General features: G+C 38.1%; 1 protein-coding gene across 2 annotated transcripts in view; it reads left to right on the forward strand.

The window, feature by feature from the left end:
- Window positions 1-7542: 7542 nt before the first annotated feature.
- htra1b (HtrA serine peptidase 1b) overlaps window positions 7543-15421 on the forward strand; it is a 63749-nt gene continuing 55870 nt past the window's right edge. Inside the window, exon 1 of one of the 2 annotated variants that reach the window (XM_077205929.1) lies at window positions 7543-8171. In XM_077205929.1, the coding sequence (XP_077062044.1) occupies window positions 7712-8171 (460 nt within the window). In that variant the 5' untranslated portion in view covers window positions 7543-7711. The remainder of the gene's footprint in view (window positions 8172-15421) is intronic. The other variant, XR_013195584.1, reaches the window with a different exon arrangement.

Here is a 15421-nt window from a genome sequence, read left to right on the forward strand (position 1 = left end):
CAACAAATCTGATCCATTAAGGCACCACCTCGCTACTTGCTGGTCTTTGTGATAGATCCCACAGGACAAGTACAGAGGTCTTGTGGAGTCCAATAAAAAATTAGTGTGTGTGTAATTTGTTTTGTAATTAAATATCCGAATAGCATTGCATTAGATGGTAAAAGTTAGTTCAGACATACAGGTCCTTCTCAAAAAATTAGCATATATTGATATAAAGTTCATTATTTTCCATAATGTAATGATAAAAATTAAACTTTCATATATTTTAGATTCATTGCACATCAACTGAAATATTTCAGGTCTTTTATTGTTTTAATACTGATGATTTTGGCATCCAGCTCATGAAAACCCAAAATTCCTATCTCAAAAAACTAGCATATTTCATCCGACCAATAAAAGAAGTGTTTTTAATACAAAAAAAGTCAACCTTCAAATAATTATGTTCAGTTATGCACTCAATACTTGGTCGGGAATCCTTTTGCAGAAATGACTGCTTCAATGCGGCGTGGCATGGAGGCAATCAGCCTGTGGCACTGCTGAGGTGTTATGGAGGCCCAGGATGCTTCGATAGCGGCCTTAAGCTCATCCAGAGTGTTGGGTCTTGCGTCTCTCAACTTTCTCTTCACAATATCCCACAGATTCTCTATGGGGTTCAGGTCAGGAGAGTTGGCAGGCCAATTGAGCACAGTAATACCATGGTCAGTAAACCACTTACCAGGGGTCTTGGCACTGTTAGCAGGTGCCAGGTCGTGCTGAAAAATGAAATCAGATGGAAGCATGAAGTGCTCCAAAATCTCCTGATAGCTAGCTGCATTGACCCTGCCCTTGATAAAACACAGTGGACCAACACCAGCAGCTGACATGGCACCGCAGACCATCACTGACTGTGGGTACTTGACACTGGACTTCAGGCATTTTGGCATTTCCTTCTCCCCAGTCTTCCTCCAGACTCTGGCACCTTGATTTCAGAATGACATGCAAAATTTGCTTTCATCTGAAAAAAGCCCAGGTCAGGCGCTTCTGCCGCTGTTTCTGGCTCAAAAGTGGCTTGACCTGGGGAATGCGGCACCTGTAGCCCATTTCCTGCACACGCCTGTGCACGGTGGCTCTGGATGTTTCTACTCCAGACTCAGTCCACTGCTTCCGCAGGTCCCCCAAGGTCTGGAATCGGTCTCTCCACAATCTTCCTCAGGGTCCGGTCACCTCTTCTCGTTGTGCAGCGTTTTTTGCCACACTTTTTCCTTCCCACAGACTTCCCACTGAGGTGCCTTGATACAGCACTCTGGGAACAGCCTATTTGTTCAGAAATTTCTTTCTGTGTCTTACCCTCTTGCTTGAGGGTGTCAATGATGGCCTTCTGGACAGCAGTCAGGTCGACAGTCTTACCCATGATTGCGGTTTTGAATAATGAAACAGGCTGGGAGTTTTTAAAAGCCTCAGGAATCTTTTGCAGGTGTCTAGAGTTAATTAGTTGATTCAGATGATTAGGTTAATAGTTCGTTTAGAGACCCTTTTCATGATATGCTAATTTTTTGAGATAGGAATTTTGGGTTTTCATGAGCTGTATGCCAAAATCATCAGTATTAAAACAATAAAAGACCTGACATATTTCAGTTGGTGTGCAATGAATCTAAAATATATGAAAGTTTCATTTTTATCATTACATTATGGAAAATAATGAACTTTATCACAATATGCAAATTTTTTGAGAAGGACCTGTATACATATTTCCAGATACATTTTTGCCCTAATGTAGGCTACCGTCGTACCATTTTCATGAAGAAAAACACTCAAGTCAATGGAGTAAAATATTTCTATATTGATTCATATCGTGGACGTCTGAGCTAAGAATACGGAGACCACCTCAACATCCACAATATGAGTTTGCCTTTAGCATAGCGGTTGAAGATTGACGCTTCAGTTTTTCAGGCCTGTTCAAGCTTTCTTATAATGTTCACATAGTGCCCTCTGCTGGTTTACTCCTGTTACTGTACAGTTTCTTATTCACAACAGCACGTCTTTCGTCACATAAAAGAGAAAACTACATCTGATAATAACGGTACATTTTAGTGGCCTTCTTATTTTTATTTGATTGTTTGTTTGTTTTTTCATCTTCCTTTAGTGTGCACTCTCAGAAAAAAAGTACCTTTAGGGGCACATCAGCTTGGGGCAGATATTAATTCTGTCATTATTTACTCACACTCATTTCATTACAAACCTATATGACTTTATGTCTTCTGTGGAACATAAAAGAATATTTTGAAGAATGTTGGTAACCAGTTTTCTACTCTAGTACCTTAGAGTAATATGGTACTAAGGTATTTAATTTTACGGGTAAATAAGGTACAAAGATGTCCCTAAAAGTACGGCCCTAAAGGCTCAACGTTTGCAAAAACAAAAATTCTTAAAGTTTGTTTGCATTATAATGGTGAGCTAAATCCATTTTCCTTATCCAAGATCATTAAGAGAATAAAAGAGTGGATTTGACTAATGTAACTGATAAATGGTAGGAGTTCATTAGATTAATGCTATTATATAAATGCTGGCAAAAGGGCTCATGCATAGGCCTATCTTTATAAATCCTCTCTTAAAATCCATGAATATTTGTCATAGGAAGGTTTTTGCAATTGTTTAGGTGATGGCTGATTTTTGGGTATTGTTTCTCTGGCCAACACATATGGCTAAATCTCGTCTCTACAGTATAACACTGCAATGACCAAAAAGTGACATAGTTCCTGCTGCCAGTCGGTAGCGCTATGACTTTGACTCACAATAATCACATCCATGTGATCAGCCTCATACAACAAACAGACAGCTGAAGTTTCAATCAGTTAGTGTATGCATAAGTTATAACACACTTCCGTTCTTTCGCCATAAACGTGTTGCCTCCCCACGGTCAAACCATTAGAGATATCAAAAATCCGCTCGCAATTTAGCATCCTCAATGTCGCTCCAGCGGCCTCGTTCCACTCCAACGGCTTTCATAACGTTAATAAATATTATATCTATACATATACCTATACATCTCTATATATATAAATCTCTAATAAATACATTATCTGTCATCCATGAATATGATTTCTGCCCGAGTCCCATTGTATTCTCCACCAACTGTAGAGGTGAAGACAACAACTCACATGATTCTATGAAATCAAGGCTTCATCAAGCTATGCCTTTGTTTTGAATAAGCAACCTCTAGTGGCGACAAATTACATAGTTTGCCTTTAAGGAAAAAAATTGGGCCCTCGTCCCTTTCATTTCAATTACGACTTTTTAACTCATAATTTGCGAGTTTACATCTTACAATTCTGACTTTCGTACACAATTGCGAGTTTTAAACTCAGAATCATGAGATAAACTTGCAATTCTGAAAAATAAAGTCACAATTGCTATTTTATATCCCGTAATTCTGACTTTTTTCCCACCGAATTGTGAGGTTTAAGTCCAATTCTGAGAGAGAAAAAAAGGCAGCTCACAATTCTGACATTTTCTCTCAATTGCGAGTTTAAATATCACAATTTTGATTTTATAACTCGATTTTATAATTCTTAATTCAGAATTAATGTAAAACTTATTTCTCAGAGTTGTGAGATATAAACTAGCAATTGTGAGTTATACAGTCAGAATTGTGAGATATAAACTTGCAATGCGAGAGAAAAAGTCTGAGATAAAAAGTCATAGTTAGCTTTTTAATTTTTATTTCAGTGGCTTCAAAAAGCTTTCATACTGTTGGACTTTAGCTATGTTTTAAAACTATAATGAATTAATTTCCAAAGCAAATGATGTGCCATAATTGAAAGTTGCTTGAGTTATGCTCTTTAATGTGAAAGAGTGACTCACTTGTCCTGGGGATTGTTTCAGGAAACTCTGGGAGGAGGTAGGCCAGTTTTCCCGGAATGCTGTGCTCTATCTGACACGAGCCCAGCTTTAAACTCTCACATCATAAAGTGGGAAGTGAACAGCCTGATGAATGGATGCAGGGAATATGTGTTTAGTTACAGCACTGAAACACGCAATGCAGAACAGCACGTCAGCTAAATCTATTTATCTTATTGCTCATGCGTGTGTGAATCCACATCTGTCCAGATGTGTGAGTCAGTGTGTTTACCGTATGTGTGTAAAATTGCCAACTTTTTACTCAGCTCTTTATGATGAAAAGTGTTGAAGAACTACTGCTCTGGAATGAATCAACACAATATGCAGCTGATACGTCTTGGAGAGATTATTGTTTAAAAAGAAACAAATGAAGATTGTGACACCTTCATGTAGACTCAAACGAAGTAGCTTGCAATTTATAAAGCAGCCTATTATTTTTCAAGTTTAATCTGCACCTGATTTTCTCTACTTGCTTAGCTTAGGCTATGTTTACACGACAACGTCATGTACAAAACGGAGAAGATTTCCGCGTACAGACGACATCCCCATTCGGATCTGCGAAAATGGCTAAAAACACTGTATTCTGCTGCCAGGCCTTTAGATGGCGATGGAACTCTATAGACTGAACACGTAATACGCACGTGCATGATGTCATTGTCTTCAGAAGTATGTGTTTTCAGGCACCCAAAATGCTGTTGTTGTGTAAATGAACGGCCAAAACGCATAAAAAGTTTTACGTTTTTAGTTGAAAACGGTGTTGTGTAAACAGCCCTAAAACTCTCCTCAAAGTTTTTTTTGTGTGCTTCTCTGTTAAGGGCTGTTTACACGACACCGTTTTCAACTAAAAACTGAATACTTGTGCGTTTTGCCTGAAAACGTAAACTTTTGAAAACGGTTTCGAAGTGCAAGTTTTTGAAAACGGTCTCCATGTAATCAGCAAAAACGCAAAAACGTGAAGATAAGGAAGATAATGTTCGGTGAAAAGTGTGTTTTCCGGAATCAATACAATCTGATGATATCATCATATCATTCCCACCCTTGATCTCCCTTTAAAATACACCCTTAGTGAGGAGACGCTGGTAACAGTAACTTCAACCAACATAGACTTTCACAGGAAATATGCAACCAAGGAGAATAATGTCCAAGAAAGATCATTAATGTAAAGAGCCAAGATGTTTTTGCAAGTGGATTGTCTTGTATTACACTTTAGTATTAAAACTACTGGGTTTCAAACCAAACGATCCACCTTATTTTTCAATGTGGAAGTAAGATATTTCCTGTGAATGTGCAAGACTTTCGATGCATTAGCTGTTATAGGGAAATAACGAGAAGAATAACAAAGTACAGTAAATAGTCAAATGTGACAAACCACCATGCATATGATTGCAAAAGTTTTTAAAAAAAAAATAGGATAACAAATATCAGTTTGCAACATTGAGCACCATAATTGTCTGTGTTTGTACAGCTATAATAACTGGAAGTGTCTGACATAGCATAACCTTACGTTAAAGTGGATATTTTGGCATTAGCATTTAGTTTGCGAAGAAAATGTGAGTGCTGCTTGTCCATGTGATCTCACCACCACAATTCTAGAATGTTGTGGGTAGTTATCCAGCAGTGTAAAAAATCCACCAAAATATAAAAAAATGCACCCAAAATTCAAGATGAGTGGGCCAAAAATGCCCCTGCGAGTAGTTTATATTATAACAAATGATATAGTTATATCAGCAAATTTTCCCAAATATCAGCCCAATTCCAAATGTGATATTGATTTTATACAACAGTTTAGAGAAGTTAATATTAAGTGACTTACATTCTAGAAAAATAAAAAATTGCTCTGTTTTGCACACACACATCAGAACAAGTCTCTGAACAACACACAGTGGTGTTTTGTTGAATGAATGAATCCGAGTGGTTGAACAAATAGGTTGAGTGAATAATTCAATGACCCATTCACAAAGACAGCCACTTGCTCCGTTCCAGTTGAAATAATAATTCAATGACTCAATCATTAAGACAGTGACTTTTTGAAAAAAAGTGCTGCAAGAAGACATTTTCTTCCTCATTCTTTTGTAGACACATAATTTCAAATTGAGTTGATGTTGATCAAGAAAGTTATGGAGCTCTATAGAGAATATTATACAAAACTACAAATCACTAAGTGTTAGCATAATAGCCATAGCAAGTTCCTCTAACCAGACACATTTGATTTCTTTTCATCTCGTATTTTGGCCCCATGAGGAAGTCGTGGCTTCAAATTCCAGAATTTTGAGGCACAAATATTACATGTTGCCTAGGATCAGTAAGCAAAGCATATGAAGGATATCCACTCCCATAATGCTGGATTTGGAGCAAGTCCCTTCAGATAGCTGCATGGGAGGAAGGCTTGGACCTGTAACTCTGTGACAAACACATCTAAAAATTCATGCATCTGACCACAATGCTAAACACAAGTGCATGAGATCGGAATGGATCAGTGTTTAGAATGACAGTGTATCTTACAGTTTTAATAACCAGATCTGTGAAGTGAAGAGTACCCAGCAACTTGCACCAACTTTCATGAAAAGTACTCTGAGAATAAAGCTCAACCTTTCAGCTTAAATCTACCTTCATTATAAAACCCAAGGGATTCCAAACACTTTTGATCACAAGGACTCAAAAATCATGATTGCTTTGGAAATGACCCCCTAACATACTGTATAAAGGCAGCAATTTATTTGCAATGATAAAGACACATACAGTGCAAGAAAAAACTGTAAATAATGTTGTATTAAGTTATATTATGTTAACCATTCTTCCCTATTATTTACAAATATGAGATAGGGGGGAAATTATATTTTGATTGATATTTGTGTTCACTAGCAAAACTGTTGCGTTCCCTCGATAAACTTTGCTTTCACTCAAAAACTATAGGCTATTTCAATATTTAAAAGGAACCTGGTGTTTTTATTTACTCTTTTGTTAACAGTAGGCTATATTATTTACCGTTAAATATAATTGGCCTTGCCAAAGACGATTTTGGCCTATAGCCTATTTCTACAATATAGCCTATTACGTATAATATATGCTAATGAAATACAGTATAATACAATGTAATTTGCAAATATACATAACATACACACCTCCCTCTTATTCTATAAAACTTTTTACTAAAGATAGACACTCCTTTAGTAAAAATTTAAATCCTCTGTAAACTTGTTTCAAAATTAGGTGGGTTTTTATTCTTCTTCTTCTTCTTCTTGGTTAAATTAAAGTTCACTTCAGTTCACTTTGAAGAATGTCGGTAACCAAACAGTTGATGTACCCCATTGACTTCCATGGTATTTTTTTCCTACTATGGAAGTCAATGGGGTCCATCAACTGTTTGGTTATGACATTCTTCAAAATATCTTCCATTGTGTTCAGCAGAAGAAAGAAATTCATACAGGTTTGAAACAACTTGAGGGTGAGTAAATGATGACAGAATTTTCATTTTGAAGTAAACTATTACTTTCAAGTTTCTTTGGCATTGTAGGCTATAGAACTGCGTATCTCTCAACAGGCAAGGGATTTGTTACCACAATATTTAGACACATGCTTGAGGCGTGGCCTCTTTGTTTACCATTGCAGCTCGTTCCACCCACATCGTTGACATCATACACACTCAACCAATCGGCGTTGCTGTTTATACTCCTCAAGCTTTATAAAGTCTCTCATTTAAGCGCAAGATAACGGGCATTCGACAGCACAACAAAGTCTGTCAACTTTACGAGCATTATATTTTTATTCGTCCTGTGACGTATTCCATTACTTAGTCACTTGAAGAGATTTTACTTAGCCTAATATTAACATTAAAATGCGTCTGTGGGTTTTATGCGTGTTTGTTATTCTGGTGCCGTTGCTGTGCGATGCGCGTATCTCTAAGCGTTATGTGATCGGCTGTCCGGAGCGCTGCGATAAGAGTCTGTGTCCGCCCATACCGGCCGACTGTCTGGCCGGAGACATCCTGGACCAGTGCGACTGCTGCCCAGTGTGCGCGTCCGGCGAGGATGAGCCCTGCGGCGGGACAGGAAAACTGGGTGACCCGGAGTGTGGAGAGGGTTTGGAGTGCGCTGTGTCCGATGGGGTCGGAACAACAACCACAGTGAGGAGGAGAGGAAAGACCGGCGTGTGCGTGTGTAAGAGCCCTGATCCCGTATGCGGGAGTGATGGGGTGTCCTACAGGAACATCTGCGAACTCAAGAGGGTCAGTAACCGGGCGCAGAAACTCCAGCAGCCGCCCACCATCTTCATCCAGAGAGGAGCTTGCGGAAAAGGTAAGACTGGCGTTCAAAAAACGTATGCTGCCTACCTAGATGGCCGGAGTCTCAAATTGGAGAGTTTTGACGCCATTTCCATAAGCCTACTAGTGAGCTGCCTATACCTAAACAACATTTTTGAGTGTTTTTGTGTGAAAACACAGTGAGAGCTTCCTAACTATTGTGAGTTCACTAAGTGCACCATAAATCACATTGCATTGGTTTAATTATGCAGGGATTTAGTCTGCAGAAAAGTCAAAGCTATATAGTAGGCTATAGTGCACCAATGATACATTTTTCTAAATGTCATAATCATTTGTTAACAAAAAAGGATTCATTACTTCAGTGAGCTCATTGTTTCTCCATTAAATTATTACATTGTTTAAATTAATACCTTTTTCCCTAACTGTGATTCTAATTTAGACAGTTACCTCTGATAACAGATCACTCTAAATTGTAATGTAGACATTTTCTGTAAAGCTGCTTTGAAATGATTTGTATTGTGAAAAGTGCTATACAAAATAAATGTGAATCGAATTTAATTGAATAGTCAAAACACAAGAGCATTTCAGACAGAACGTTAAATTCAATCCATTCCTTAAAGTCTAAGTGCCGTGCCCTAATGCTAATATCTCGTTATCCTCACATACCCTCTCTTATAAAATGCTGACATTTTAATAATGTGACTTGTTGACATTTCGTCTGCTAAATAATTCGAAAATATTTTTTTTAACTTTATTTTCTCCATATGAAAAAAAAAAAGTGCTGGCAGATTCTCAGGATCTGATATTGCCTGTTTTAAACTGGCTCCTTCTCAAGACGGTAAACACTGAAGCTTATTAGATCTCGCCAGTTCGTTGGAAGCCCCATTACCCGGGATTTATTCTTGGCACTGGAAACATACTGGAATAGAGTGCAAAAACACATCTCCATAGCAGATAACCACACAAGGAAGAGTTCTGGACCATTCCCTGACAGAGGAGTCAGTCGTAGTTCATCCAGATTCTCCTGGAATTGCAGGAGGAAAAGTAAATTCAAAAAAAGTTAGTGTTTCAGAAAAGACAGAGTGGTCTCCATAAATCCAGTGCTTCAAAGGGATCTGCCCCATCATAACTCCACCCAACATTTCCCCCAAATTGTTATCCATAAAACAGAAATGCAATCAAAACATATTTCTAAAGCCTTTACAGCGTTTAGAAACAGACAAAAGGTATTCAGTAACATTATGCTACCATCTAAGACCATTTTGGTGAGTTTCTAAGGATGACAGTACAGAAAGCTCTAATGGATTAAATCCGGTGAGAGTTTGAAAAAGACCCGGATATTTTGAAATCAAGCAGGAATATGTCAAATTAGATCTCTGACAGCACACCTGGACCCTTTTATGTGGTCAAAGCTAGGCAACAGACAGTTTGTAATGGATCTGTAATGTACTAAACTTGTTTTGTTCTTCTGAACACACTGAACAAGCCTCTTCCAATGTGATTAATTAGGTGTTACCAGAACTTTTTGGACACAATGATTTCCAAATCAAGCCTGGCGCAGTCTGCACAAATCCATGTAACCCGGCTTTCTGCGTCTTCCCTTGGGCTCTTTAAGTTATCACCTCACCTTTGTTCCGGTCACCGTTTGACTGGCCAAAAATAGCATTATACGTCAAGAGTTTTTGTGCACCCGAGTTCTGCTCAATAGTTCATCTAAGATCTACAGCCAAAACTCTGTTTCTACTCAGTCAAAGCTATTACAGCAAGACATCTCCCATCACATGCTGTAATCTACATCTGGACTTCTTGAGGCTGGACATTATCTAAGAAACCTATTCTCTGAGGATCCTGATCTAGGTCACATTTTACAGTCTTTGAGCTGTTTTTACTCATTTTCAGAAGACATGAATTTACGGGCTTATGCCTTCAGCGCTGAGTTGTTACTAGTTACATGTAATCTGGATTACGTGATCAGATTCCAAATATTAAGTACTTGCAATTATATTATATTATGTTTTATCATACTCGTAATCAGACTACAGATACGTTTTTTATTGATTACATGAATAAATGTTATTCTCACAATGGTATTTTTCATAATTCATTGATTCTGCTTACTACATATTTTTAATCTTTTAAATGTTGTTTTCTAAAAAAGGCTACTGCTTATACAGACTTTATGTAGCCCCCGTCCCTTTTTCAGTGCTGCACTCCTTGTGTATGTCTTTCGGTTTGTATTTCCACAGCATGATGGTAGGATCTTACGAATTTATGAATGAAATTCTCCTTTTAAAAGCTTCCCGGTCGACTTACATTTGTTATGACATCCGCTTCAAAACTTACAATGCTCATGATATCTTTTGTTAACTCTACAATAAGTTAATCCACCAGCTTAATACTCTTTGACAGCAGTGCCAAAGAAATATACAGAGCCTCAGCAAAAAAGGAATTTCAAACAAAAAAATTCTAAAGATGGCTGCATGCTTGTTTCTCTGGCGTATAAGGTCTATCTATATGTTCAGAAGTTCTCCCAAATCTATAATAAGCTCCTTAATTATTATTTGAATTATCACTCAGTGTGTCATAATTGTATTACTGTCTTAGGAAGACTTTTGTCTTTCAAACACATTCAAATCTACAAGTTCTCATCATTTCATATAGTCAAGTCAAGTCATCCTCATTTATATAGCGCTTTTAACAATGTAGATTGTTTCAAAGCAGCTTTACAGAGATAATCATATAATTTAAGGTAACAGAGATTGGTTTGGTTTTATATTGGTTCTTGAAAAATGTTTTTTCCAGCTAAAGTTAGTTTTGATTGATTCACTTCCGTCTAAATGATCATTTGTTATTAAATTAGGGGCCGCTAAGACGACACCGTTCTCTCTAAACAGACTTTAAACGTGAACCTGTGATAGACGCTGATGGCGTTCACATGCACATTAAGAATTGATTCTATAGTTATGTGCGTTTGAATATATGTGCGCAGGTTTGTAATTCCTTACAAACCATGCCTAAACAAACTACTTGTCTATAAATTTTGATGCAGAATTTTATTTTATCTTATCACTTTGGGTAAGTACGCGAACCGAAAAATTCCACAACGCTTTATCCGTAGAGTGGTATAGGGATCCTCCATAGGGAGAGGCTAGATGGCACTTCAGCACTGCATTGTCATCAGGTCCAGGCGAAAGTCCTTCGTCAGATCTGGAAACGGCCTGGATCCGGCAGGCTGCGGGAAAACCTCGGGATAAACAAAGACACTAAAATTAGCGTAGATGCCATTCTTCTTATGATGTAACGAGTACATCAGGATTTAAGGGAAGTGTTCCCAGTTCCGGCTGACCTAATATAAGCAGCCTAATATTGAATTATAGAAGTCTATAGAGTGTTATGAGAATGCTAGGTCAAAGAGATGTGTTTTTAGTCTAGCTTTGAACTGACAGACTGTGTCTGCTTCCCGGACAATGTTAGGAAGATTGTTCCAAAGTTTTGGTGCTAAATAGGAAAAGGATCTACCGCCAGCAGTCGATTTAGATATTCTAGGTATTATCAACTGGCCAGAACTTTGAGATCGCAATAGACGTGAAGGACTATAATGCGTTAAGAGCTCGCTCAAGTACTCGGGAGCTTAACCATTTAGTGCTTTGTAAGTAATCAGCAATATTTTAAAATGTATACGATGTTTTAATAGGGAGCCAATGCAGTGTTGACAGAACCGGGCTAATATGGTCGTACTTCCTGGTTCTGGTAAGAACTCTAGCGGCTGCGTTTTGAACTAGCTGTAGTTTGTTTATTAAGCGTGCAGGGCAACCACTCAGTAGAGCATTACAATAGTCTAGCCTTGATGTCATGAACGCACAAACTAGTTGTTCCGCATTTTTCAGTGAGAGCATATGATGTAATTTAGATATATTTTTAAGATGGAAAAATGCGGTTTTACAAACACTAGACACGTGACTTTCAAATGAAAGATTGGTATCAAAGAGCACACCCAGGTTCCTAACTGACGACGAAGACTTAACAGAGCAGCCATCAAGTGTTAGACAGTATTCTAGGTTATTACGTGTGGAAGTTTTTTGTCCAATAATTAGAATCTCTGTCTTTTCAGAATTTAGTACTAGGCAATTACTAGTCATCCAATTTTTGATATCAACTATGCATTCCGATAATTTTGTGAATTGGTGAGTTTTGTTAGGTTTGGAAGAAATATAGAGCTGAGTATCATCAGCATAACAGTGAAAGCTAATTCCATGTTTCCTGATGATATCTCCTAAAGGTAGCATGTACAGAGTGAACAGCAGCGGTCCTAGTACTGAGCCTTGTGGTACGCCATACTGAACTTGTGAATGATAAGACATCTCTTCATTTACTGCTACAAACTGATAGCGGTCAGATGAATATGATTTAAACCATGCTAATGCAATTCCACTAATGCCAACATAGTTTTCTAGTCTATTTAAGAGAATGTTTTGGTCAATGGTGTCAAATGCAGCACTAAGATCAAGTAACACTAATAGAGAGATATAACCACGATCGGATGATAAGAGCAAATCATTTGTGACTCTAATGAGAGCTGTCTCAGTGCTATGGTGCGGTCAAAATCCTGACTGGAAATCCTCGCAGATTCCATTTCTTTCAAGAAAGGAACACAGTTGTGAGGATACTGCCTTTTCTAGTATCTTTGACAGAAAAGGTAGATTTGAGATCGGCCTGTAATTGACCAATTCTGTAAGATCAAGTTGCGTTTTTTTAACAAGCGGTTTAATCATAGCCAGCTTAAAGGTTTGTGGTACGTATCCTAGAGACAAAGACGAATTAATGATGTTAAGAAGAGGATCTATGACTTCTGGAAGCATCTCTTTCAGTAGTTTAGTCGGTATAGGGTCTAAGATACATGTTGTCGATTTAGATGAATTAACGAGTTCGCAAAATTCTTCCTCTCCTATGGCAACAAATGAATCAAATTTTACCTCAGGGAGACTATAATGCACTCCCTGATGCGATGCTGTAGTAGACGGTTGCATAGTTATAATTTTGTCCCTTATATTATCAATCTTATATGTGAAGAAGTTCATAAAGTCATTACTGCTGTGTTTCTTGGAAACTTCTGGGCTTGAAGCTTTCTTTTTCGTTAGTGTAGCCACTTTTTCAAATAAATACCTTGGATTATGTTTATTTTCTTTTAATAGGGTTGAAAAATAAGCAGATCTAGCCTCTCTGTAAGCAATCGAGCTCTCCTTCCATGAAATCCGAAATACCTCTAGTTTTGTTTTCTTCCAGTCGCGCTCCATTTTTCTGGCTGCTCTATTAAGGGCCCGGGTGTGCTCGTTGTACCACGGCGTTGGACTATTTTCTTTAATCTTCTTTAAGCGCAACGGAGCAACTGTGTCTAAACTGCTGGAAAGGAGAGAGTTAAAAGTTTCTGTTGCAATATCAAGTTCTTCTAAGCTATCTGGGATGCTGAGATGATGAAACTGATTAGGAAGATTATTGATAAAGCAATCTTTAGTGGCAGAAGTGATAGATCTAACATACTTGTAACACGGAGTTGGCTTTGCAGCCTTGGCTAAATGTAATTTACATGAGACTAGATAATGATCTGAGATGTCGTCGCTCTGCTGCAGAATTTTAACAGCATCAACATTGATTCCATGTGATAATATAGGATCTAGAGTATGATTACGACAATGAGTAGGTCCTGACATGTGTTGTCTAACTCCAATAGAGTTAAGAATGTCTTTAAATGCCAATCCCATTGCATCTTTTCCATTATCTACATGTATATTAAAATCACCTACAATTAGGACTTTATCTGCAGTCAATACTAATTCTGATAGAAAGTCAGAAAATTCTTTGACAAAATCTTTATGGTGCCCTGGTGGCCTGTATACAGTTGCCAGCAGAATTCTCAAACTTGATTTATCGTTTACATTATATATTTTTACATTAAGCACCAACACTTCAAAAGAAGTATATTTAAAACTAGATTTTTTAGTGGTTTTGAAAATATTACTATAAATTACAGCAACACCTCCCCCTTTGCCTTTCAGGCGAGGTTCATGTTTCTAACAGTAATCTTGCGGGGTGGACTCATTTAAAGTAATGTGATCGTCTCGTTTTAGCCAGGTTTCTGTCATACACAGCACATCTAGGTTATAATCTGAAATCATATCATTAACTATGAGCGCTTTTGAAGTAAGGGATCGAATATTCAGCAACCCAAGCTTTATCGTTTGCTCATCTGTATTATATCTATTTTTTATTTGTTGAATATCAATTACATTTTTAACCTTAGATCGGTTTGGACGTTTTTTGGATTTCCAAATTCGGGGAACAGACACAGTCTCTATATGATGATATCTAGGTGAAAGAGGCTCTATGTGATGGGAATTATCTGACCTTGGTGACGCGAGGCCGCTAGCAGATGGTCGGTTTGGCCAGTTTGTCTGCTTCCTGACCTGAGCCCCAGATTGTCATGTTTTGTCTCTAAGACTATGAGCCAAATTACTAGAGAGAAGAGCAGCACCATCCCAGGAGGGATGAATACCATCTCTTTTCAACAGGTCAGGTTTGCCCCAAAAACTTTTCCAATTGTCTATGAATTCAATATTATTTTGCGGACACCACTTATACAGCCAGCCATTGAGTGATGACAATCTGCTAACTATCTCATCACTCCTTCGAACAGGAACGGGGCCAGAGCAAATTACAGTGCCTGACATCATACTTGCGGGTTCAAACACCTCTTTAATATTAATTTTGGTGATCTCCGACTGGCGGAGTCGAACATCATTAGTGCCGACGTGAATAACAATCTTAGAGAATTTACGATTAGCATTAGCCAGCACTTTTAAATTTGCTTTGATGTCAGGCGCTCTGGCTCCCGGCAAACATGTGACTATGTTGGCTGGTGTCCCTATTTTCACGTTCCGTGTAATAGAATCGCCAATTACCAGTGCACAATCAACAGAATTCTCAGTGGGTGTTTCACTGAGTGGGGCAAATCGATTTGTTGTGGTAATCGGAACGGAAGAGTGGTTTTTTGATCCGCGTCTAGAGCGATCCCTCACTGTCACCCATCTGCCTGGCTGCACAGGCAATAATTCAGCCGGAACCGAATCATGTAAAGAGTTCACTATGCTAGGCGCATCCAAAATAGTATCTAAAGCTCTAGCACACTTACTATCCTCAATTAAAGTTTGGATGCGTGTTTCTAATTCTGAAATCTTCTCCGTCAGCCTGACTGTTTCCTTGCATTTATCACATATGATATAAACCCTA

This window comes from Siphateles boraxobius, unplaced genomic scaffold (genome assembly GCF_051911475.1).
Source record: "Siphateles boraxobius isolate OS27281-9 unplaced genomic scaffold, OSU_SipBor_1 55, whole genome shotgun sequence".
In the NCBI taxonomy this organism is placed as follows: Eukaryota; Metazoa; Chordata; class Actinopteri; order Cypriniformes; family Leuciscidae; genus Siphateles; species Siphateles boraxobius.